The sequence below is a fragment of the Rhinolophus sinicus genome, linkage group LG04, assembly GCF_036562045.2.
Source record: "Rhinolophus sinicus isolate RSC01 linkage group LG04, ASM3656204v1, whole genome shotgun sequence".
NCBI classification, from domain to species: domain Eukaryota; kingdom Metazoa; phylum Chordata; class Mammalia; order Chiroptera; family Rhinolophidae; genus Rhinolophus; species Rhinolophus sinicus.
This window is the reverse complement of record NC_133754.1, coordinates 52,126,880-52,153,807: the sequence shown is the minus strand read 5'-3', so window position 1 is coordinate 52,153,807 and position 26,928 is coordinate 52,126,880. Positions and strand designations below refer to the sequence as shown.

Below are 26,928 nucleotides of genomic sequence, written 5' to 3'. Positions count from 1 at the left end.
TATTCCATATTTTCATCCCTAAATTACCTTACAGTATCTGGTGGGTTGAAAACATTCAATGAGCTCTTGTTGAGTGAGTCGATAAAGGAAGGAAGGGAAAACAGGAGAAATGAGAGGACATAAAGGAAAACAAATTTTTAAATAATTATTTAAATACTATTTTATATATTAATATAATTCAATCAATAATATTGATATATAAGTATATTTATAAAGCAAAGGTCATTAAATAATCTTTAATATTATTTTAATAACTCAGGGATATTGTTTTGCTGACCAACTCCTAATACAAACATATAAAAACTAGTGATTGTACCATCACATAACATATTAGCCATTGAATAAAAGCACATCAGTTTCATAGTCATTCATTTTTTATTTTTATTTCTAATTTATATTAAAGGGTATGGGCCATTGTTGTCTCACTGGCACCAGTCACCATCTGTGAGGTCAACCTCATTGTCAGGTTTCTCATTGATCCTTTCTATAGCAGCGAAGAGGTGTTGGTTGTGTTAGAACCATCAGTCCCGAGTAAAGGGAGCAGACGCGGTCATTAGGAGGAATTGGCAGCACTGTCTTTTCTTCTCCAGGCCACGGTGCTCTGCCAATTGTTACCTAATAGCACTCTTTTCCTTTTATTCATCAATTCTTTTTAAGTACCTCCCCATTTTTCTTCAGATGTGCCTTCTACACTTTCAGACTGGGTGACATTAAAAGAAGGCTGTGGCTGATTTATTTAAAACCATTTACAAAGCATCTAAAAACAGGACTGCTGAGTGGATCAGCTTCAGTGAAAATGACACAATGGATCATCTCTCAACCTGTGTTTATATGTAATGCATAATATATATATGGTGCTATAGAAAGATGTATCCTGCATCTAACCATAGATCTATATTATGAAGAGAGAGAGTTTAATCCCCAAACACTACTTGTCTTTTACGGACTGCTGCTAATATTTGGGGCGACGTTGGTACCCTTGCAAACCCTCTCCTGCTGTCATAACTGCTACCCACCAAGTGTGATATCTGTATACTCTGGAGGTTTACGAGAGACCTGCCCTTATAAAATATTTAAGCAGCATCTTGCTCACTCACACTATTCTTGGAAATGTTTCTGGCTGCATTAAGTGGTGACTCTCCTTATAGTAGTCCTTGGAGGCCATGGAGTTCTTGACCCTTCATCTTTTCTCTTCTTGCCTCTCTTCTGATTATCTTTAAAAACTTCTTGACTATCCTTCATGCCTCAATCTACTGGATTTTTCTTTTATTCATTACCCTCCGTGATTCATTCCCTAACTTAGAGATACAATAGATACTTTATATCCTCATTTTTGATTCCATATACTGCAGAAACTCTTTTGATTACAGTTTCCACAGATTTCATATTCTCTTGGCTCTTCTGACACTGCACTCGTTGGTTTTCATCTACAACTCAGGTCTTAAATACTAGTCATAACCTAGCGACATTCCAATATACATCTTCTGCCAGACTTTTCTCATATTCAATAGCTTATCAGCTTTGTTACCTTAGCAAGGTAGATACCTGGACCCACCACATTCGAAATTGAACTCATTCTCTTCCTTTGACACCTGCTTCTCCCCCACTATTATTTCTCAGTTAAAGGTACCTAACAGTGACCTGAGTCACCATACTGAAACCCAAGTTAGACCTCCAAAGTCAGCTCCAACTTTCATCTGCCTGAAGTCCTGTGTTTATATCGACTGATGCAAATTTCACATTCAAAATATCTCTTTGTCCACATCTGTCCTTTCAGCCCATTCAAATTCCCACTGTTTTGACTTTAGCTATGATCAAGTCACTTAAAACCAAACTCCACTTAAGTGCTAGAAGTAGTTCTGACCTACAGGGGATTCTGACCTCTGAGGGGATATTTGGCAATGTCTGGAGACAACTGGTTATTGTGATGGGAGAGGTGGACTGCTCCTGGAATCTAGTGGGTAGAACACAGGTATGCTGCTAAGTACACTACAATGCATAGTTCAGCCCATCACGACATAGAATTATCTGGCCCAAAATTTCAAGTGTCAAGATTGAGAAACTCTGTGCTAGAAGAGATCTAGCTCAGGGGTCAGCAATCCTTTCTGTAAAGAGCCAGATAGCAAACATTTCAGGCTTTTAGGCCACACGGTCTGTGTCAAAACTATTGAACTCAGCCTTTGTACCATGAAAGTGGCCATGGGCAAAATGCAAACAAATGAGTGTGCTATGTGCCAATGAAATGTTATTTCATAAGCTGGCTGCTGACTAGATTTGGCCCACGGTTCATAGTTTGCTGACCCCTGATCTAGCTTAAAGGAAAATAAAACCACATTATTTCACTGTCCTAAATGTTTAATTCCTATTAGTTACAGGATACATTTCAAGTTTTGTACCTGAAAATACCTGCTCCCATTTTCTTTGCTTGTTTTTATGTTACTGCAGTGAGAATGTCTTTCTCTGCACACCTTTGCACGCTTCTCACCTCCTTCCCTTTATGCACATTAGCTGTAACTAACCTCACCCTTAGTCACATTCTAAGTCTGGGAATTCCTCCATCATTTCCTTCAACGAGTTTATTTCTCATCATCACTCAAGACTCCTCTAGGGATTCTTTACAAGCAGTTCCATCTGGTAGATAACATGCTTTACTTCTAGGACACCCCACAGGACTATCTTATGTATTTATTCTCCCACTTAACTGGGAGATACTTCAGACTTGGGCAAGACATATTCATCTTTGTATCCTTAACATTTTGAATGGCCTCAGGTAGTTTGTAGGAACTCAATACTAATCCCAATGAGTAACTTTTATAGAGATGTCTTTGAGCTATTAAGTTTTTAGGTTTTTAGAGAATATGGGTAAGATTTAATGCAAGAAATGATGTTTAGAGGAGGAAAAATACAGGCGTAATATATTTTACTCTGTTAGCAAACACACACACACACACACCCTGACCACTGAAATGGAATGGTGATAGTACATAGTAAAGTCCAAAGTTATTTGCTTAAATCTTAATGTTTAAGCCCTATTCCTGACCTGATAAATGTCTGATAAGTGGCTACAGCAATATTTGCAGATAATGATTGTTATAAAGATTTCTGAGATAACATATGAGAAATGTAAGTGAAAGTTACTTTTTAAAAAGCATATCCTCCTATTCTTATTACTTATTCAATTTTGAAATACTTTAAGATTTTTAAAAAAAAGTCTCAGAGTTTCCCTGGGTTAAAATACTGGTAGACCATCAATAAGAGAATGAGAGATCTCTTGCTAACTCTTAAAATTCTACTGTGGCCAAAGCAGGTGTCACTTTTTTCTTGAACCAAAGCAGTGTGTGTGTGTGTGTGTGTGTGTGTGTGTGTGTGTACGTGCATGCAGGGTTGAGGGCAGAAAGTTCAAAAGTCTGTCTAGAACCATGTGCATAAATGTGCATTTCTTACCATTATGATCATAGAAGTTTCCAACCCTTAATTCCCTAAGGAGAAAAATGAAAGTCATCGGCTTCATGGACAACTTCTAACGTGCTTAATTTTAGCTTAATTAAAATCCCATGCACATTCAAACAAATACAGTATTTGCCTCCACTTCCTATTCCAATCTCTTGTCTAGCATCATTTTATAAAATACCCGCTGCTCTATGTTAACTTTTATATAGAAATACGAGTCTGTTTAGGAAAAACTGTATACATAATCTGAATAATCAACAGAAAAGTGTACCATTATCTAAGCTATCGAAAATTATCTTAAAAAATATAAGCTTTCAAAAAATACCATAATTTTAGGAAGTTCTCTGTTGGGACTATAAATTGTAGGTGCTCACAGAAACAATTTAATAGAAAAACTGCCCATTTAGTAGGAAACCAATATAAAAAGTAAGTTCTCAGATTTCTGCTTCCAGTCAAGATGGAGGAATAGCTAATGGTTTCACCCTTTATCCGTAAACAATTTAAATAAAACTGGAGAAAATATGTGATGCAGTGGATACCAGACAATGAAGGTCAGTAATCCCTGAAAGACAGGAAATAAATGAGTTAAAACCTACGACTGCCAAGGCCACTTCCTGGGGGAAGGTTCTAGGCTATGGACGAAAGAGGGGGGTCGTGAGTGAGGACTGAGCCTTTCCCTGCGTTGAGAAGATGGCATGGGGAGATGAGGGCTGCCAAGGCAGTTTGAGTTCACAGAGCACAGAATCAGAGAAGGGACAGTTGCACGGAGAGAAGATTGTAGGGATCTTCAGAATTTCCTGCTCAAGTCTTCAGCAGAATACTGATCAACACATGCATATAAATAAACTACCTAAGTCCCAGAAGAGAACCACCCAGATGGATGGGAGGGAACCATCCCAGGGCAAAGACAGGAAGGAAGTAGGGCTGTTCCCATCACCCAGAGTGCAAAGCTACATAATTCAAGGGGCGCTGGATAGAGAACTTAATCATTTTGCATGAAATAAGTAGACTTAGATTACATAGTGGTCTGGTTTTACCTAACAAAGCTTAAAAGCAAAACCTCAAAACAACAAACTGTTTCCAAATGACTTGTTTCCTAGACCAAATTCAAGAATATTTATAGAAATGTACAAATATATACCACCTGAGAAAGTAGAATTCATAATATCTAGTATCCATTCAAAAATTACCAGACATACAAAGAACAACAATATCTAAAATAAAGAGAAAAATAAATCAACATTGACTTAGAAATGGCAGATGAGATAAGTAGACGGATAGATACTAAAAGAAAGAGAAAAATATGTTAAAGACATGAAGGGTTTTTAAAAGATCCAAACTGAACTTCTAGAGATGAAAACTATAGTAACTGAAGCAAAAAATATATTGGATTGCATTAAATGTTGATTAGATATCACAGAAGAAAAGGTTAGTGAATCTAAAGCAAAGCAATAGAAACGATCCAAAATGGAACAGAGAAAAAAAGACTGAAAAAGATGAACATCAGTGACTTGCACCAAAAAATGATGAGCACCAGTTATATGCAGGACTGCTGCAAGTATCTAATGTACACATAATTGTAGTTTCTGAATGAGAGGAGATAGAGGGAAGATAGAAAATAAACTTTATGATATTATAGACAAACATTTTTTAAATTTGATGAAAGCTATAAATTCATAGATCTGTGAAACTCTTAGATCCAAGAAGCATGATGATCCCGTAGCATAAGAACCATGAAGAAAATGACACAAAGGTTCATCATACTCAAATTACTCAAAAACAGTGAAAAAGAGAAAATGCTAAAAGCACACAGAAGCAAAAATCGTGTATAGGAGAACAAAGCTAGGAATGACAGCCAATTTCTTCTTGGAAAAAGAGCAAGACAAAGGAGTAATACACTTAAAATACTAAAAGAGGGGTGGCTGGTTAGCTCAGTTGGTTAGAGCGTGGTGCTAATAACACCAAGGTTGTTGGGTCCATCCCCACGTGGGCCACTGTGAGCTGCGCCCTCCTTAAAAAAAAAGAAAGAAAGAAAGAAAGAAAGAAAGAAAGAAAGAAAGAAAGAAAGAAAGAAAAAGAAACAAAAAGGAAAAAAATACTAAAAGAAAAATATGTCAACCTAAAATACCTTACCTCATGAGAATATCTTTAAAATATTTTTTTAATAAAATAAAAATAAAAGTGAGAATGTATAATACAACACTAAGAGTGAATCTTAATGTCAACTATGGACTTTTTGGGTGATGATGATGTGTCAATGTGGGTTAATCAGTGGCGACAAATGTGCCACGGTAGTGGGGGATGTTGGTAATGGGGGAGGCTGTGCACGTGTGGGGACAGGGGAGATATGGGAACTCTCTGTACCTTTCAGTCAATTTTGTTGTGAACTTAAAAAGTGCTCTAAAAAATAATCCATAAAAATTTATTAAACATAAAAACAAATGAAGGTGAAATAAGTATAAGATCCATATACACACAGCTTGGAGGTATGTCATAGCTTCATGGAAAGCTTTATTGTGTCACTTTTCAGAGCTCCTCCTACTTCCTGGTCCCTCTGGACATTTCTCATTTCCTGGGTCTTTCCTTTCCTGTCCTCCAGCCTGAAGTCTGGGGCTCATTACCTGTCTCCACTGTGGGCCTCCGTGACTGCACCTGGGGCAAGCTGCAGACTGACATTAAAATGAAAAGATCAGTAGGGTTTACCCACCTTCCGGGACACTACTGTTCTAGGGGAGGAAAGGTTTCCTCCCTCAGAATATTAGGTGGCTCCAGGCATTCTGCTACAGGACTGATTGGGATGAGACAGGAGAAAATGGACATAATGAAAAACAGAGTATTTCCACATGCTTTGAGATTCATGAGTTTCATGTCCTGTTCCTTGAGCCTGAAGTTGAGGACTTCTCCTAGAGCTGTTTTTGTTGGCACCAATACCCACTTTTGCGTTTAGGGCTGCCTGGATTCCAGGACAGGAAACATTGGGTGAAAAAATGGTAAATTCACCATCATCAGTGCTACGGTGCTGTTTAAACAAATAAAGGGAATTTTGCATTGAATGCTTCCATTAGAAAAAAAGAAAGCTTTCTTAACTCTAATCTGAACTTCCACCCTAAGACTGGAAAAAGAAGAAATAAAGAATCCTAAATCAAGCAGAACAAAAGAAATGATAAAGATAAGAGTGGATATCAATTAAATTGATTTGAACAATCTGTTAGTCCAGACTCATTTTATAATAGCAAAACTTAAAATATTTAGACATAAACTGAACAAGAAATGTTCAAATCTATGAAAAAATATTTATTTATTTATCTAGCTAGCAATTAAATTTATTGAGATAACATTGGTTAATAAAATTATAGGTTTCAAGTGTACATTTCTATAATCATCTCTATATTGCATTGTGTGTTCACCACCCAGAATCAGTTCTCCTTCCATCACCATATATTTGACCACCTTTTCCTTTTCTACCACCTCTTACCCTCTGGTAACTGCTAAACTGTTGTCTGTGTCTATGCGTTTTTGTTTCTGCATTCATTTATCTTGTTCATTTGTTGCTTTCAGCTTTATAATATACACAGTGGACTATTACTCAGCCATAAGAAAAGATGAAATACTGCCATTGAGACAACATGGATGGATCTTGAGATTATCATGCTGAACAAAATAAGTCAGATAGAAAAAGTCAAGAACCATAAGAGGAAAATTTTTTAAGTTCCTGAAATGTAAATATGTACATTTGAGCAAATTGATATATACTATGTTCTTGGGCAGAAAAAAATTAACATTGTAAATGTCAATCTCCGTAAGTTAAAACAAAAACAAAAACAATACAGGTAATCAAAATCAAAAGCTGGTTCTTTCTCTGAATAAATAAACATAATTAATAAAAGTCTAGTAAGACTGGTAAGAAAAAAAAAATACAGAAGACACAATTACCAGTATCAGGAGCAAAAAAGAGGATATAATCACTGACCCTACAGATATTAAAAGAATAATAATGGAATACTACAAACAACTCTACATAGATAAATTTGTCAACTTAGATAAAATAGACCAATACCTTAAAACCCACAAATTACTAAACTACAACCAAGATGACATAGGCAACAAGAATACCTCTAAACCATTAAAGAAATTGAATTCATACTTAAAATCCCTCCAAATAAGAAATCTCCATACCCAAATGGTGTCACTAGAAAATTCTACAAATATTTAAAGAAGAATTAATAGAAACTGTACACAATCTTTTCTACAATATGGAAGTCAGCACACAGTTTTGGTGAAAATGTTTGCAAATCAAATAACTAATACACATGTCTTCAGAATCTATAAAGAACTCTAAAAAGCAATCAACCCAATGAAAAGTTAGGCAAGATATTTGAATATAAAATTCAACAACAAAGACATATGAATAGCAAATGAGCTCATGGAAAGATGCTCAATATCATTAGGCATTAGAGAAATGCAAAATAAAATCACAACGAAGTATTAGCACATATCCATTAAAATGTTGAAAATGAAAAAGGCTGATTAAACTAAGTGTTGGAGATAAAGCAACTGGAACTCTCATATCCTGTTGGAGGGAATACAAATTGGTATGATCATTTTGGAAAACAGTTTCGCAGTTTTTTAAAAAGTAAAACATACCTTAGTCATATGTCTCAGCCATTCCTCTCTACATTTATACTTCTCCACCCCCCAAATGAAAACATATCCACATAAAGACTTGTACAGTGTTCATAGTGGTTCTCTACTTGTAATTACCAAACACTGGGAGCAACCCAAATACCTGTCAACAGGTGAGTAAACATATAAAAGGAATAATAATACTCAATGAACTATTGATACACAACTGCATGGGTGATGTCAAAATTACTATGCTGAGTGAAAGAAGCCAGACCGAAAAGTCTACTTTATGATTCCATTTATAAGGTATTATAGAAAATGAAACTGACTTATAGTAAATAAAAGCATATCAATGCTTGTTTGGGGATAAGGAAGTAGGGATGGGTAAGAAGGGGAAACTATCAAAGGGCATGAGGAATCTTTTTGGGATGATGGATATGGTCACCATCTTGATTTGTGGAATGGTTTTTAGGATGTACATTTATGTTAAAAACTTGTCATTTTTTTAAAACCAAAAAACAGGTGCAGTTTATTGCATGCCAATTATATTTTATTAAAACTGTTAAAAGACTTTAGAAATAAATTTACATTCACAAAAGGAATTCAGAGACTCTTAACAAAAAATCTGTCCTGCATGCCTATAATAGAAACCCAAATTCTCACTCCTTCTGATGTTTAGTTTGCATGTTAAGTAAACACCAGAGCAGTATCTTCTCTTGGTGGAAAAAAGCTGGGGAGATGGAGTCACATGAAGTGAGTTTCAGATTTTGATGGGAATTACATATAGCTCACATAACTGCTAGACAATAAGAGTATATAATGCATGTTTTGACACGTTTTGACATAGTATCCCATCAACAGCAAAAAACTATTAAGTATTAGTCATTCGTATTTGCCATGTTACATTTTTGATGTTACAATTATGAATATATTTAATGGGTAAAAATTATTCTCAATAGGATATACTGAAGGGTAGGGAAAAAAACATCTATTATTTGGTGATTATGTTTGTAGCCTTTCCAGTAAAATTTGATCATAATACATAGTTTACTTAGTATCCTAATGGTCAATTCACGTCCTAAATTGCCACATTTCTATATATGCCTACAGTTATATATTGGTTAAAAGTATATAAAAACATGGAGCTGTATCTGAAAACATATATTTCTATATTTTTCCTAGGAATAAATAGATACCCTTTATCTCTGAATAACAGGCAGATTAAAACATACACTAAATAAAATAATTTCATTTTTTTCTCAGTATTTTTGAGTACAGATCACCAAATTCAGACTCCGTAGTATGATATAAAGACGTTCCATTATTTCACCCGATACTCTTAACATTTGGCAATCCTTAATGTAAAAAAACAACAACAACAACAAAAAACAAAAAAAACAAAATGGAAACTTATGAAAATAATAAATTTGAATACCCTAGTCTAAAAGAATTGGAAAAGCACTCAATTAACTAGTGTACCTAAGAATTCCTTGTACATAGTAGATAACCCATAAATTTTTGTGGAAGAAAGAGAAGAAAGAAGGTGAGAGTAACGGAAAGAGGGAAAGAAAAGGGAAGAGAAGAGAGAGGAGAATACTTAAAATTGTGATTCCGGAAATGTCATGGATACTTAAGAGGTAATCATTTTTGTCAATCCTCAACATTTGTTGTTTACCTAAAATTTAAATTTAACTGAATATCTTGTATCTTATCTGGCAACCTTACCTACTGTCCCAAACTCCATCTAGCCACCCAAAATTGAAAAAAACAAAAAAAAAACAAAAAAAAAAACAGAAAAAACCTTAGTGAGTCTACTGAACTGCCATGTTTGAGAGGCACTGATTTAAAGAATTTGGTCTGAAGAATACGTGTGTGTGTGTGTGTGTGTGTGTGTGTGTGTGTGTGTATGTGTGTGTTTACTGACACAGATTTTATGAACATTAGCAGAGGCATAAGGAGAAGAGCATTCCCTGGAAAACACTCAGTGATAATTTGAATTTTTATCAATTATTTCAAGAACAACAACATAATTATTGGGCAGAAACCTAACACAGGCCCTGTGTTAGGTCCTGGGAGCACAGTCTAAAATAAGAGACTGGCATATACCACTAAGGTTGCATCTAGATATGATTGTGAGAAGATATGGTACAGTGAGAAGGCAAACTCTTTATCCCAATAAAGATCTTTTCTATTCCAATAATAAAGAGCTGGAATGGGAAAAGACACGTTTAATATTGTATTTCTAAGGTACATTAAAGCATGCCATGCTTTACTTGGAGTAGTGATCAAAACATAACTAAGAATCAGAAGTCAGCATATAAAAGTATCTAATTAAACAGTACTGAACTGTTAAATTCAAGTATGGGGAGATGATTATGGCATTATTGTTGGTCTTGACAATGGAGTGTACCGGGCATAGAAAATGGATTATCCTGTATCTGCTCCAAATACACCTTTCACTGGGACAGAGCCAGATTTTGTAAAAGACCACATAATGACTCCTTGTAAAACATCGCTTCCTGAAAATTCTATAAAAGTCAACCTTACAATGATGTGTAGGTCATCTCCAATGGAAAATGTATAGCTGTAACTTTCTTGTTTTACTGTCTTGTGAAATAATCATTGCTTGATTAAATCTAATGTATAAATAATTACTTCCATTTCTTAGCTTCACAGAGACCTCAAGGAGGTTCCTTCAGAAAAAGGGAAGACATGACTTTGATGAATGTCGTATTTGGAAGGGGACTCTGAGTTTTAGTGTTATGATGATCAGAGCTAGAAAAATGTCACATTGCCCCTATTTCTAACCATCTGTCAGTTGTTGAGATTGCTGAAATCACTTCTTTTAAAGTATTTTCTTCTTGAGTCCCTCACTATGTGCATTGATAATTTTCAGGTCATTCGGTATGATTCATCTTTCTGCAAATTTCTTTGTTTTGAATGTATTAAAAGTTCCTTCCTAATATAAGTTATTCCATTTTTGACAGCTGTGGAGAAAGTAGCTGAGATCTGGTACAGAAATATGTTTTTTGTGTTTTTTTTTTGGTCACAAATGGAGAGAAATTTGTGAGAATATTAATTTAAAGTTTAAAAACTATGTTTTAAAACTATGTATTTTTTTAAAAAAACTATGGATTTACTAATAATAAATTACTTTCATTCCAAAATTGAATTCTGCTAAAAATAGACAGCTTTACTTTATATAATCTAAACATTTACTTATTAAATTGTTACAAAAGTAAGTTTTCAAGTTTAAGTAATACGGTCTTACAATTATGTAGTTGTGGTAGAGGATTCAAGTGAGTATATTGTAAAATACTGTAAAGTGTGTCAGCTCTAACTGTAAATTACCCTTAGTTAAAAAACAGCTTCTCTCCTAAACACAGATCATCAATACAGTGTCTATTGTGATTTGGTGTTTTTATTGCTAAAAATATTCCTACTGCATAAATCGTCCTCGGCCTTTGCCATATCACAGAAGGTGCTTTTAGTTAAAGCATTTCAAAGAACAAAGAAAGAAATATCAAATGATGCCATTTTAATCAATGAAGGAGAACAAATCTATGCATCGTTGTATAGTTATGACACGGCTAGAAATTTCAGAGAATGACTCACAGTGCTTTTTGGGAAGTGAGAATATTTTAAACTGTGACAAAAAGGCAAGACTAGGATCATTATCTTACACTAAAGTCTAGATGGCTACCTTAAAATATTTAGGCACAATAAAACCAAAAATTGCATGCTGGTTAGATAATGAAAACAACTATTTTGGCCCACCAATGCATGTCATATAGGATATCAATGAATGCTATTATCTTGGACACAAAATTTATAGCTCAACCATAAAACTATACAGAAAACTAAAACATTATTCATTCATGTCTAGGTCATTCAACAAATATTTGTTGGCCACCTATTATGTGCATACAGAAGTTCTTCCTTAACAGACCTTAGAGTCCACTGGAAATGGCTAAAGAGATTAAAGAATCCTAGTAGAAATGAGATGAGTTGCACAAGAAGATACGTGCAGGGTAAAGATAGTTGGCGGTGACCAATGGCCTAGCTTGCCAGGGACAGTACCAGTTTATGCCTGATTTCCTGTCAAAATTATTCCTAGTGCCCCATTTCACTATAAAACATGTCCCGGTTTGGTCAATATATTATACAGTCACCCTTGTCTTCAGTAACATAAAGTATTATATTATAGAGTAATTCTGCCTATAATATACTTCTCTAGAGACGAGGGGTACAGTCTTAAGTTTAGTGTGTATGAAGTTAGTGCTTAAATAACCTCATGTCACCTATTTACTCATTGGATTCTCAAGTGAAGATGATGAGACTTGACACTGAGGTAACAACAGCACATGAGGCCTGAATTAGCCACATCCATCAAGAGGACTACTATGGACAAAATATGTGTGTCCCCACCCCAAAATTCATATGTTAAAAGTCCTAATCCCCAATGTGACTTCATATGGAAAGAGCCCTTAAGAAGGTAATTAAGGTTAAAGAAGGTGATTACGGTTAAATGAGGTCCTAAGGGTGGAGCCCTAATTCAAAAGGACTAGTGTCCCTTTAAGAGTGACCAGAGAATGCTCTGTGTCTGTGTCTCTCATTCTCACTCTTGCTCTCACTCTCTCACTCACTTTGCAGGCATGCACCCAGGAAAGGTTATGGCAACACACAGTGAGAAGGTGGAGAGCAACGCAAGGGGTGAGTTCTTACCAGACACCAACCCTAATGGCACCTTGATCTTGGACTTCCAGTCTCCAGAACTGTGAGAAAATAAATGTCTATTGTTTAAGCCCCCAGGCTCTGGCACTTTGTTATGGAAGCCCAAAGAGACTAATATAATTAATTCCTGCTCAGACTGTTACACCGAAGGGTCCAGCTCAACCAAGATTTCTGGGACCTCTTTACCTAAGACTGAACCAAGTAAGAAAATGAAAAGATGATTCAGGGGTAATAATTTCACATATGCATATGGAAATCTGTGCATTTAACTCAATGCTTAACTCAACAAGACAAGATAATCAGATTTGGGATTTGAATTCCTTTGGAACGGAGTATCTCTGGACTTTAATTTATAAGACGTTTTAATCTTTGAACTTTCATTTCTCACTGGGAACTTAAAAAATATAAGAAGATTTAGAGTCAAATTTGGGAAATATCTAAGCTACTGTGATTTTGTTATTTGAATTGTTCTTTTGTTTTAATATTTTTGCTTATTCTGATTGCAGAATACCTGATGGACTCTATTAGCCAGTATACGCGGACAGGTTTTGGGATGGGAAATAAAATGTATTCACCACCTTGAATACAGAGCGGCCTTGGGATCAGTTAAAGCAATTCATTGTTGGCCCACTTCAGAATCTTTGGGTGCAACATCTGTGTTGCTTACCAGTGGTCAGAGGGACACACAGAGAAGCAGTGGGGTGCTCATGAGGATGAGAGAAAGAATGTTCTGAGACCAGAGTTACCCCTCAGGGGTATAACCACACCCCTAGTTATGTACAGGCTTACTGGAAGACTCCAGTGGTTCCAGAACACAAAACACTGCAGAGGCACCGTGGGCTTCGGTGCAGACATGGCCAAGTCCAAGAACCACACCACATACAACCAGTCCCGAGGACGGCAGAGAAACGGCATCAAGAAGCCCCGATCACAAAGATATGACTCTCTTAAGACAGTGGACCCCAAGTTCCTGAGGAGCATGCAGTTTGCCAAGAAGCACAGCAAGAAGGGCCTGAAGAAGAGGCAGGTCAGCTTCGCCAGGGCCGTGAGTGCAGGGGCTCAGGCTATCCAGGCCCTCCTAAAGCCCAAGGAGGTCAAGTCCAAGATCTCACAGGGTGGCAGCCACATGCTCAATCGGCTTGCCTACGTCACTCACCCCAAGCTTGAGAAACGTGCTCTTGCCACACACACCGCCAAGGAGCTCAGGCTCTGGAGGCCAAAGGCCAAGGCCAAGGCCCAAACCAAGGATCCATCTGCGGCTGCCACTGCAGCTCTGCCTCCAGGTCAGGCTCAGGCTCTGGCTCCCAAAGGTGCCCAGGCCCCCATGAAGGCCCCAGAGCATAGGCCTCTGTCTGCCGACACGAGGCTGGAAGAACTGGTGTGACCCCTGGGCTGCTGTCTGCACTCAGCTGGGGACCTTCTGTGCTATTTATACAAATAAACCTGAGCAGGCTCTATCAAATGAACAAACAAACAAACAAACAAGCAAACAAACAAAAACACTACAGAGGGTTAGCCAAGGAAACTTCCTCTTCTTTTCTTATGTTTCCTTAGAGATGGAGGTAGGGTGACCCTCTGCGCCACTCTAATCCTTTACACTTCACAAGGGAAGGTGAAGTGAAAGACTAATCTCATTGGTAATTTTGGTGAGAATGAAACCTAGAGCATTCTCACCTGCTAGTGAACAAACTGCTTGCAAAGAAATTTTTCCTCAGGTTCTCCAAGCTCCAAGCCTTACCTGAACAGCCTCCTTCATTGGAGATCAACCTGAGTCCAGGTTGTCTGTAACCGGGAGGTAAATCTACCTAATTCTGGGGTTCTGCTAGCAGGCACTTCTGTCTCTTTCACCAAGCAATGTCCTTCCTATGTGCAGGACAGGTTTTATTTTGATCTCTCCTTTGCCTTACTTTTTTGTTTTCTCACTTTGGTAAAAGATTGGATGAGGAATAAGATGATATTGATTAGGTCCCCTCAAATATCCCAGTGATGACCTGCAGTTAAATTATTAAGACCATTCAGATATAATGAATGAAAACTATCACCTACTAATACTCACATTAAATAACACTGTTGTTTTATAAACAGAATTAAATGACTTATAAGTAATGAAACAAGCAACTTAAAGGTAATTATTTAAAACTAGTTTGGTCCTGAAAGCAAGGTCATTTTGTGATCGCTTTGCCTGATTTAACTTATCATTAAAAATATTAAGCTACATTACTGGAGGAAAGTAGGGAAGCACAGATACATCAAATATTAAATAATAAGATTTGGGATTCTGGGACTGAATTTTTTAATTTAATCTCAAAATTGTATTAAAATTACAAAGCATTTTGAATTCACACTGAAAATAGCTTCTTGTCCATCTTTCTGTAATAGCAATAATCACCCTGATTTCATTTGTTTTATACTGAATGCTAACTCAAGTGGGGTTATATAGTCTTTTTAAGCCAGTTAGACTGGTCGGTTTTTGGTATTATTGCCAAGGTGGTTAGAAAGTTATTAAAGCCTTTTTGCTTGCAGTTTTACATTATTTTAAATAAAAATATGCAGTTCTCCATTTTCAAGAATCACTCTTCTAACTCTTGTTTGAGCTAAATTTTCAGACGTTATGACTGATCCATCCACATTCTATATCACCCAGATGCACTGTCGCCACTGCCTAAGTTGGCAAGACAGCTGGTGCATATGAGAATAACCTGTAATCCAGGAAAGTCAACAAAATTATTTGGATTGTTATTTTAGGAAACAGAACAAAGATAATCCAGAGTGAAGGACCCAGCACTGAATTTTAGAAATCTCCGTGGATTTCTTTTCCCCATGAATGTCAGTGCTCTCCTGGCATTCCTGTCCTATGGCCCGTGGGTGCTCACGACAACCAGGCACAAAGAGATGGAAGATCATAGTAGGAAAAGTAAAAAGCGCAACTACTTTGGAATGGGGCCAATATCAACACAACTATTGCACTGTAGAGGGGTTAAAACACTCTCAGGGATGAGGCATGAGACTTTGGACCAGTACCTAACTCCTCGGGAATCTCAGTTTCCCAACTATAACCCAGGAATGACGCTAATGATACTATGCATGGGAGTGTTACCAGGATTTAATGAGATTATGCTTGTGAAGAGTTCAGTTCAGTGCCCAGTGCCTGGTCAGTGCTGATACATATTATTTAAAGCAAATTTAAATAAAAGTCCTGGTAATTATTAACTACATAATGATGAATATCTGTATAATGAGAAAGTTACGTGGAAAGGTTATTATGAGGGACAGAATAATGAGTACAAAGAGTAGATTTAGGGTTTGACATCACAGTGGTACCCAATGGTGCTGCCCGTGATGCTACTGCTGCTTCCCAAGTCATAATGACCATTTAATTCAGTGAAATGCTTGTATAAAGTAAGAGTGAATGAATAATGAAGAAATGAATGATGAATGGATGAATGGATGCTGTTATGGGCGATCATATAGCTGATTAGAGTAAAAATTAGGATCTAAACAAGATTATGAACTATAAAAGCAAACATCAAAATCAACTTTCATCATCTGTCCTTTTTACTATAAAATTTGTTTTCCTGATTCTATCAGAAAGGGGGTGAATGGGACCAGATAAACAATTAGCTGCCCTTGGATTAAAACCACCCACCTTCTGTTTTTGTCAATAAAGTTTATCGGAACACTGGCTCACCCATTTATTTATATACTGTCTACGGCTGCTTTCTGCCACAAGGTAGAGTTGTAGCTGCATCAGAGACCGTACGGCCTGTAAGACTACAATAGTTACTGCCTGGCCCTTTACAGTAAAAGTTTGCAGGTCCCCAGAATAGATGATGGTGGGGGGAAATTTATGATTCATAAGCCACTGATCAGGGTAACAAATTCCCTTTAAAGATATACTTAATTACGTTGAAGTCGAAATGACCTCTGGAATCTATTACTTATACCTCCCGCTCCTATTTTATATCCCATTGGAAAGTAACAAGTTCTTTTTCCTCCTAAAAGTCATTAAAATCTTAGACAATCAACCAATCCTGCATAAGGTTTTCAGCAGAAAGAATACAGTTAGATTTGGCAAAATTACACTGAAGCAAATTTATTCTTTGCCAATTAAAGCTCTTAGAATATTTAATAGCTCCTGAATTTATTAATTCACATTTCTATTAAAGCTATATTGACGGTAACTGGCATCCCTTCCATGTTAACAAGGAAAACTTTTAGAAGATTCCAACCCATATCTGTAACTGATGATTCTGCTTCATTGGGCAGCTACTGCCCATTAGTTTAATCCAATAAACTGAAGTGTGTCTTCTTTCGTCCCTCTCCCCACACCCAATTTAATCATAGCTGTGTTCTTTCACAGCTTGACCTTTCAGCAACAACTGTGTCATTGACACAAGCTAAATGATTCAGACTATTTCTAACAGGGATCTCGTCCAGTAACAATCTGAAAACACAGATCATGCTCCCTCACCATGCCAAGCATAATAGCAATCCTTGTGGTGCTTTTACTGGACAAGTCCTTCTGTCTTTTCCAAATAAGGTCACCTAATTAAAGGGTCAACCTTTCCCTGGAGTGATGTTGTCCTACTTTCCCCTTCCAACCATAAATAAGCCTGTAGATGGATGATGGGCATGACACTTAGAAGTTTGCCACCCAAGATTCAGAGTTAGATTCCAAATGATTTCCCTCTTAAATATGGAAGAGGATGAAAATTCAGAAGGTTAACACCCCGAGAAGAGTGGAGACACACATCACTAAAATCTGGCACAGGTCACCATTGAAAAGCTATATTGATTATAATGTCACAATCATACGGGATACTATACAAAGTTTTGGAAAAGGATGGTATGGTGCCACACAAGATACAAGGTATGGTACCATACCTTTCCTTTAGGGACTTCTCAAAACCATTTCTTCAGCATTCACTCATATGATTCTTTCTCACAATTCTGTAATTTGGAAAACATATATGATGCTATTATACCATTCAACACATCAAACTCACATACATTTACTGGGAGTCATGAAAATAATAGCAATTCATAAGTGTGGGAATGGAAAATTTTTTATTATTCCTAATTACTTGCATGTTCTTCCTCTAAGAGGATATGGTAGCTTGTCTCAGTTGCTTCCTTCCCTTTGAATAGATCTGGGCTGGTCTGCAACTGTTTTGACCAATAGAGTACATGGGCCTGTGAGGCTGTGCTAGCTCGAGGCCCAGCCTTTAAGAGGACTGCAAGTTTCCTTTCTGTCTCCTCGGAACTGTAAGCTGCCATTTAAGAAGTCCAGGCTATTCTGCTGGAGAGAGAGGCCATATGGGGGAACAATGAGGCACCTGACATATAAGTGAAGAAGCCATCTTGTACATCCAGCCCAGCTGAACCTTCAGCTAACATCAGCCTCTTCTGCTATATGGCTGCAACTGTTACAAAGACCCTATGCAAGAATTGCCCAACTAAGTCGAGTTAACCCACAGAACTAGGAGAAACAATAAATTGCTGTTATATGCACTAAGTTTTGGGGCAGTCTGACTCACAACAACAGATAAGTGACCCGGAAATGTACGCGTTCCCACTCTGTTACATATGCGTATTTTGCAGTACTTGATTGGGACACTACTCCACCCTATTGATATTGGCCTTGGCCAAGTAACTGCGTTTAACCAATGGGACATAACAGAGTGCCATGTGCTACAACTCAGCAGGAGTTGTAACAGCCATTCAGCTATTTCTCTTTTCCCTCTTTCATAGAAAGGTCACGTCCTAGATGTGTGCTATCTTTTCACCCTGAAGCCCACCATGAAACAGAGACACAGAACAGAGCTGATTTGAGCTTATGCATGCTAGCTCGAAACCACAGTCAAATGTAACGTAAGAGAGAAATAACCCTTGGCTGTTGCAAGCCACTGACTTGGGATTTTTTGTCCTACAGAATACACTGGTGAGAGTTGTCTTTGCAATGCCATCAGAAAAATCGCACAAACTTGGGCATCAGGCCAACTTTAGAGAAAGTTATTTAGAAGGAAGGGTAGATCAGATCTTTCCCGTTCAGTTTCACAGAGATTGGACCCAGAAGTATTATGGGTGACTGACATTCCGCTAGAGGCCAGACATTCAAAATGAGGATATCACTCATCCAAAGAGGCTATGGTCTGGTGCAGGGATCGCTATTTTTCTGTAAAGGCCCAGAGAGAAAATATTTCAGGCATTGTATACCAAGAGGAAAGGATATTATGTAGCTATGCATATACCATTTAAAATGTGGCAAATTAAAAATTAAAACAAAACAAAACAAAACAAAAAACATTTCTAGCTCTCAAGTTATATGTAAGTAGATGGCAGGCCAGAGTTGGCCTGTGGACTGTAGTTTGCTAACCTCTCGTCTAGTGGTTGAGACTGGAACATAAATAGATGTTTCCAGTGTGATCTAATGTGCATGATATGTGTGTTACGCAAGGCCCTTTTTGAAGCTTAGAGAATACACACAATTTAATCGGGGATTTTAGAAAAGATTTTCCAAAGGAGAGGATGCCTGAGTGAATCTTGAATATCAAGTAAATGTCATGGAGTAACTGGAGAAAAAGGTAGAAAGGATGATATGATTGCATGAACAAAGCCACAGAGTTTTTTGAAACCACATGACATGTGCAGGTAAATTATATTTCCTTCTATTAGCACAAAAGTATCAAATAATATGAAGAAAGTACCCGAAACTTCACAATGTAACTTGTCCAGCGTTGCTATCTATTGACACCATACAAACAGATACCTACAAACTCAGGTATCTTAGCCAGCTCGGGCTGCCATAACAAAACACCGTAGCGTGGATGGCTTGAACAACAGAAATTCATTTCCTCACAGTTTTGGAGAGTGGGAAGTCCAAGATCACGGTGCTGGCAATTTAGTGTCTACTGAGGACTCTGCCCAGCTTGCAAACAGCCGCCATTTCACTGTGTTGTCACATAGGGAAGAGAGGGAATGGATTCTATGGTGTCTCTTCTTACAAGGACACTAATCCTGTTGGATCAGGACCCTGCTTTTATTACCTCATTTAACATTAATTACCTCCTTATAGGCCCCGTTTCCTAATACAATCAATTGGGGGTTAGGGCTTCAACATATGAATGGGGGTGGGGCATAATTCAGTCCACAGAAATAGGTACTCCTATTATGTATATGATTTTTACATAATAATTTAGTTCTGCAGTTCTTTTCTTCTTCTTCATATATCCAAACTTGTGAAGTCTCTTGCTATGAGAGACAACCTTACATCTTTATCATCCCACTTGGAAGCCACTGACACTAGTAAGAAAAAAATTCGACAAGCATACTTCTACACTTAATCAAAATAGGATCCTCTCAACTAACACAATTCTCTAGCTTCAATTAGGAAGATTCAGAATGATGAACAGTTATTAAAGCCAGGGTACCAGGGAGCAAATTTGCAATATTATCACGTCCACCTACAGATTCCACGGCGATGTCCATTATCCACATTTATCATCATGTTGGATTTCAGAAACAATAAGGGCTAATGCTGTTCAAATAAGTAAGTGCTTGCTTCAAAACTGGATATCTTTTTCCTACTTGTCCAGTTTTTTTTTTTTTTTTTGAAACTGCATTCCTTTTTGTACACTAAACCAAGTCATTTGTTTTGACAGGATTTACTTCTCTAACACTTAAGACAAGGTGCTATGGATAGAAAATAAACATTCTAGATACGAACAATACATTCTGTTATCTGATATTTTGGCAACCAAAAATTTCTATTAAATTGCACCTCTAGACTTTGTTTATATAATGATGCTTGATTTCCTGGGGGCATTTCAAAGTTCTGATGAGCTTACTGAATAAATATGAAATTGTTATTTCTTGATGTAACAGCACGTAGATTATGTTTTATTCAAGTTCTATAGAAACTGATGATGTCTCTATGGAGTTTTTGTGATAATATTTCAGACTGGTATCCATCATTTAAGAGAGATGGTGACAAATTTCCATTGAAATAAATTAATAATTCCATTTCTACTGATATGTCATTGTAAATAAGAATGATAAATAGAAATCACATTTCCTTTAAATAAGGGTCTGGTAAAATGCAAAGATTTACCAAAAAGTATCACTTCCCATCCCCACTACTCTTTTAAACTAATAAAATATGGCGCTGATCTCCGTTATGCAAAAACATTAAATTGAATAACCATTAATATACAATGCCAGGTTCATTCTGAAAACACTGATTGAACACCTACAATGCACAGGAATTGTGACTGAATAAGAGATGGTCCATGCCTAGAAGTCACAGTACAGCAAAAGACACGTACATATGAAAAATTGTACTTAATTTTAAAATACACTAATTGTATACACTATTTTAACAGGGGTAAGTCCTGGTAGAGTAGATATGTCAAACTACACTAGGTAAAATTAAAAGGTACTAAGAATTTTCTAATCATCATGATATATAATATTTCTCTCTCTCTCTCTCTCTCTCTCTCTCTAACCTTTTCTGGGGAATAGGGCAATTAAAATAACAGCTTGTTGGAGGAGTGGTAAGGAAAATTCATTCAGCTACCAAAGATTATAGTTGGGAAACATTAAGGGAGCCTTTAATGAAAAGCCTCTGTGATTCCATGATTCTAGGACACTCTAACAAAATGAAGTAGAAGAAAATGCTTTAAATACACTTTAAAAAACTATTCATAGAGTGAGATTAATCCTATTTCACATCCAAAGAAGAATCCACTAACAGTGCTTCTCAAATTCCAAATGAATACAGATCAATTGGGAATCTCAACAAATTTGCATATTTCAATTCAGTAATTCAGTAAAAAAAGAACTATTTTGCTTTCTCAACAAAGTCACTTTGATTATTAAGACATTCACATACTCTCAACCCTTGGGAACAAAAAAACAAAAAAGACATTGTACCCAAGTGACTAGGTATTTTAGGCCAGTCGTTCTCAAAGGGTCGTCCACATACCAGCAATGTCAACATCACCTGGGAACTCACTAGAGATGCTAATTCATTGGCCTCACCTAGACCTACTGAGTTGGAAACTGTGGGCATGCTGCCCTGGAATCTGTATTTTAACAAGCCTATAGTGATTCTGATGGCCAATAATGTTAGGGACCACTGTTCTCAGCAATGCCTGCTTGGGAAGGGAGTTACCACTGATGATCACTCTACAATTTATTAAAGTCTTGGACCCTGAGACTAGCAGATAATGTCACCTTACCCCTCACCACAAGACAAACCAGGGGGTCCTTGGAAGTCACCCCCTATTGATTGTCATTCAGTAGGTCTACGATGAATTTGGGAATCTATTATTTTAAACTTGTATAGGGGCACATTTTAAACTCATTAATCCAAAGACTATTTGACTTAAATGAGTGTGAGGGGGGATTTTTAATGCCCCAACTATTATGTATGGGTAATATGTTGCAATTCTTCCCTATAAATAGGAGACAGTTTGTGTTTATTAGTTCATTCATAAGCATCTTTTAAGTTTTAAAACAAATATTTTTCTATTTGAAATACATATTATGCAGGTTAAACTTATTCATTCCTCAAATAATTTATTATGACATGTGGCTGATTTTATCTTCTCTCTTCTAAAGATGTTCTACCAGTTTTTAAAAACTGGATGGCTCAAGAAAACTCTTGTGATTTTTGTTTGCTTCTTTGTGCCTTTGTGAAATTTATCAGGATGCACAATGAAGAAATGCTACTTCTTTCTTCTGGAAAAAGAAGTGTTACAAAAAATTGAACACAGAATTTTAGTCAGAAATATTATGCCCTTTGTTCCAAACTGAATATTTACAACTTATTGATTTAAGTTTTTAAGTTTGTTTTGTTTTAGTTTAGCAGCTACTTCACACTGGTGGCTCAAATTGAACTTCTGATCAACAAAAATCTTTTTAAAAAAATCTCTTAAATGAATGGTTTCTCAAATAGATTTTCCATGCTATAGTTGAACAGCTAGTTTTAAACCATAAATGCTAGTTTTTATTCTTGTAATGTCGATAGTATGACTTTATATCAAAATTATTTTAAAATTTCTTCTTTTTTGTGTAGAATTAATAGATATTTCCTAGTTTTCTTTTGTCCACCCTTTTTTATTTTTTGATTCCCTAAAAACAGACATTCTCATTATTTTCACCATTGCCTGTGTTCCAATAAAACTTTATTTACAAAAATAGGCGGTAGGCTGGTTTGGCCATCAGTGGTTTATCACTCTCTAACCTAAAAAAAATTTGTTCATAGTCATAAAGGAGAACATAGTCATACACACACACACACACACACACACACACACACACACACACACTCTCACACGAGGTCTGACAATTAAGTTCCCAAACTTGTTGCAATGATGTTACTAACCTTTTTTGGTATCAGAGGGATTATTCATTATGAATTTGTACCAACTGGACAAACAGTTAACCAAGTTCAATATTTGGAAGTGCTGAAAAGGCTGTGTGAAAAAGTGAGATGACCTGAACTTTTTCCCAACAATTCATGACTCTTGCATCACCACAATACACCAGCTCACACGGCACTATCTGTGAGGGAGTTTTTTTGCCAGTAAACAAATAACTGTATTAGAACACCCTCCCTACTCACCTGATCTGGCCCCCAATGGCTTCTTTCTTTACTCAAAGATAAAGGAAATATTGAAAGGAAGGCATTTTGATAACATTCAAGACATCAAGGGTAACATGACGACAGCTCTGATGGCCATTCCAGAAAGAGTTCCAGAATTGCTCTGAAGGGTGGACTAGGTGCTGGCATTGGTGCCTAGCTTCCCAAGGGGAGTACTTTTAAGGTGACCGTAGTGATATTCAGCAATGAGGGATGTAGCACTTTTTGTAGTATGACTTTGCAAAGGTAATTGTTCAACTGTGTATGTGTTCTTCCTTTAAATAATAACTTTTATGCAAACATTATATGCAACAATTTTATAAATCTTTAAATCCAAGGAAATCCACAAATTTAAGAGACTATGAAAATGATTTCCAAGGTATCAAAGTTTAGTAACTTTTTACATTAGCTTTGTCAATGCATTTCATTGTTTCCCAGAGTATTTTGTTTGTGCAAGATAGAATGTAAACAATAAAAGCAAAGCAATGCCAGAAAAAAATCAGAAGACCTTTGCTACAATATCATCAGTATACTACACTGAACAATGGACACAGTATTTCAAGAACAGAATTTACCTTAACAGAAAATCTGAGAAGGAAAGGCGAGCTGGGTATCCGTATCTGATGATCTTCACCATCTCCAGGACCCCAATATATTGTAGCTGGGCAGACACATAAAAATTATCAAAAGTATCTGGCAGCTTTGAGTTATTGGGCTTGATGCAATGAATAAAGTGTGGAGAGCACTTCTGAAGTTTTCCAATAATATCCGTTAGAGATTTCTAAGGAGAGAAGTAAAACCAAACTGATTCTCCAAAAAAAACACCAACTGAAATAGAAAGCAGTTTTTAAATAAAAGTCTTTATCTTCCATCCATGACTTATTAAATTTATCGTGCCTTCACTCACTCTGTGTGTGTGTGTGTGTGTGTGTGTGTGTGTGTGTGTGTGTGATTTTTCTGAAAGTACTCAGGGGTCAAAAATGGGGAAAATTCTATGTAAATCCTCTACAGTTGATATAATCAAAATTTAAGTTTTGAATCTGAAAACAACACTAACCCTGAGTTGTGATGCAATGGTTACCGGACCTCCTCGTTCTAGTCTTTGAAGAAATGTAGAAGTTCCTTTCTTTTTTAATAACTATAATGAAAACAAAAAGAAAAAAAGGGTAAGCAAATTTAGTTTACTAAGTTCCATTTAGAAGGAAAAAAAACACCCTTCCCATCCATGTAAATTCACTGACAGGCAGATATGGATTTAAAACAGACTATAAAAATCAGTAACAAATGATTTCTGGAACAGAACCATAAGTTGGGGTAATGGCAACTACATGTAAAATAACAACCATTATTGCCAAGCTTTGCAGTCCATGGCTGTCACCATCCTTCACCCACTTTAATTTGAGAATAAACATAGATCAAGAGTTGTTTGGTGGTACAGTAAACCCACTCTGTTATTATTACTGGTTGTATTATTAATTGTCCACATTTATCATGGAACATTTCTGGAATAATCATAATAGATAAATCTCTATCCCTTATTCTGGGGCAAAAGGATACTATTGTATATTACAAAGATTTGATGTTATAACAGTCATTGGTTTGTTCTCTGAAGACTGACTACAATTAGTTTCTTACCCATTTGTTTTCCGTCCCTTCCTTTCCTTCCGTTTTTTTTTAAACACTAAAAGGTGTTAGTCAATTACCTGTCTGTGAAAAATGACAATAGACTGTTTTCTTCAAGAATTAATTATATACAACTCTTAGAAGAAAAAAAAAATCCCATGTAACAAAGATTAAATAATAACGTAGACAGAAGAAGTCAGTAGAAATGAAGTTAGTGGGTGAAGAACTAAAGGGAAGAAGGCAATTAATTAAATTCTACCAGGGGTTAAAAGGAATCTCAGCCACTAATGAATTATTACATTTCACAAAACCACACAGACTTAGACATATATGCATATAAAAATGTATATAAAATATACATGTATATCCAAAATCATACATATATATTAAAATAAAAAAGATCTTGATAGAAGAAAAAATTCTGATAAAACACATTCTTGTCAATTTGATGCTATTGCTACCATGACAATAGCTCATTTCCTTCCATTAAGATGAACTGTCAAACTGAAATGATTAATTGTAACTGACAAGGGACTGTAAAATGAAGCAACTGGTCCAGGATCAACCTTTTCCTACAAACACAAAGCCAAGTGGGATGCTCAGTTGAAGAGCAGGTAGAATCCTACCCTGCCAGTCACAGGGATGGGTGTGCAGGGATGAGGGCCGTTTGAAGAGAAGTGAGAAATGGAACACTTAAGGAAAAATCATAATAAATAAATCTCCATCCCTTGAAATTGAACACTCAATTTCCCTTTCTGGGTGGAAGAACTACGGTGAATTATCTCCCCTTTGCAGTCCTTTAGGGAAAAGACTAATGGCATCTATGCCTAGTAATGTTTAATAATTAAGGTTAAAAATTACAGTTTAGAGGTGTGTGGTGATTTCTTGCTCTTGATTTCCAGGGTGATTGAGAAAGGAAGGGCCAGAAGGTTCAGGGAAACCCACAGGGATAGCGCTCTTCCTTACAAAGCGTAATGCTTAGTCTTTTGTATGTAAAATATGCCATTTTGTATTCAGTGAGATTGAATTCCTGTGATCGTCCAGTGCTGGAACAGCTATATCAAAGGACCCCCAAGTCTAAGGCCTACCGGCTATACTCACATGTGCGCGTGTGAGTGCATGCATGCGTGCACACACGTGCATTTCTAATAAGGTTACACACTTTACTGCCACTCTTCTAAAATGGAGCTGATTTTAATTATAATTTTATTTTAATTGGTAAGCTAAAATGCATTTCTGCAAGCTACAACTGAGTATCTAAAAATGATTGTCCTGGATACCTTCCCAATCGTATTTCTCATCTTTTAGGGTTTTGGTAGAAGCAAGCAAAACACACTGGGCTACAGTCAGGCACTGCATTTTAAAACTTAAAACATCATAGTTTGTAAGAACTGAATTCTTTACAGAATTTTGAGTTCTATTTCACAAATAGTTAGACCTGTGAGGTTGTAAGCTCAACCATACTCGTGTGGCACAAATACCCATTAAAAAATAGTGTAATAAAAAAATAAGTTAAAACTCTACGAAGTCCACAGTGACAACATTCCAGCACCTGAAAAATACACTATGTCTGGAAGAAACTACAATTTATTGTTTAGAGACCTAAAACCTCTGAAGTGATCAATGTCAACAGAATGAGGGAGCTAAGTTAGTTACTTGTAAGCCAACTATCTCTGAAGTTGCCTCCCATTCATCACAAAGACGGTCACAGAGATGAAACATAAATCGGAAGTTGCACAGACAACCAGGGCAATTACTAATACTGTATTCGCTACTGAATTTTCACTGTCCAGTACTTGACCGTCTCCTCTCTCATGGTTATAATTCAAGTAGGCATCCTTCTCTTTCCATTT

General features: G+C 36.6%; 1 protein-coding gene and 1 pseudogene across 4 annotated transcripts in view; one reads left to right on the top strand and one right to left on the bottom strand.

Annotated features, from left to right (window-relative positions):
• MYO16 (myosin XVI) overlaps positions 1 to 26,928 on the bottom strand; it is a 542,975-nt gene that overhangs the window by 112,983 nt on the left and 403,064 nt on the right. For all 4 annotated transcript variants that reach the window (XM_074329517.1, XM_074329516.1, XM_019731063.2 and 1 more), the window contains 2 exons: positions 24,510 to 24,590; positions 24,028 to 24,233 (listed from right to left, as the gene is read on the bottom strand). In XM_074329517.1, coding sequence (XP_074185618.1) covers positions 24,028 to 24,233; positions 24,510 to 24,590 — 287 coding nt within the window. The remainder of the gene's footprint in view (positions 1 to 24,027; positions 24,234 to 24,509; positions 24,591 to 26,928) is intronic.
• Positions 13,654 to 14,302, top strand: LOC109447071 (large ribosomal subunit protein eL29; annotated as a pseudogene).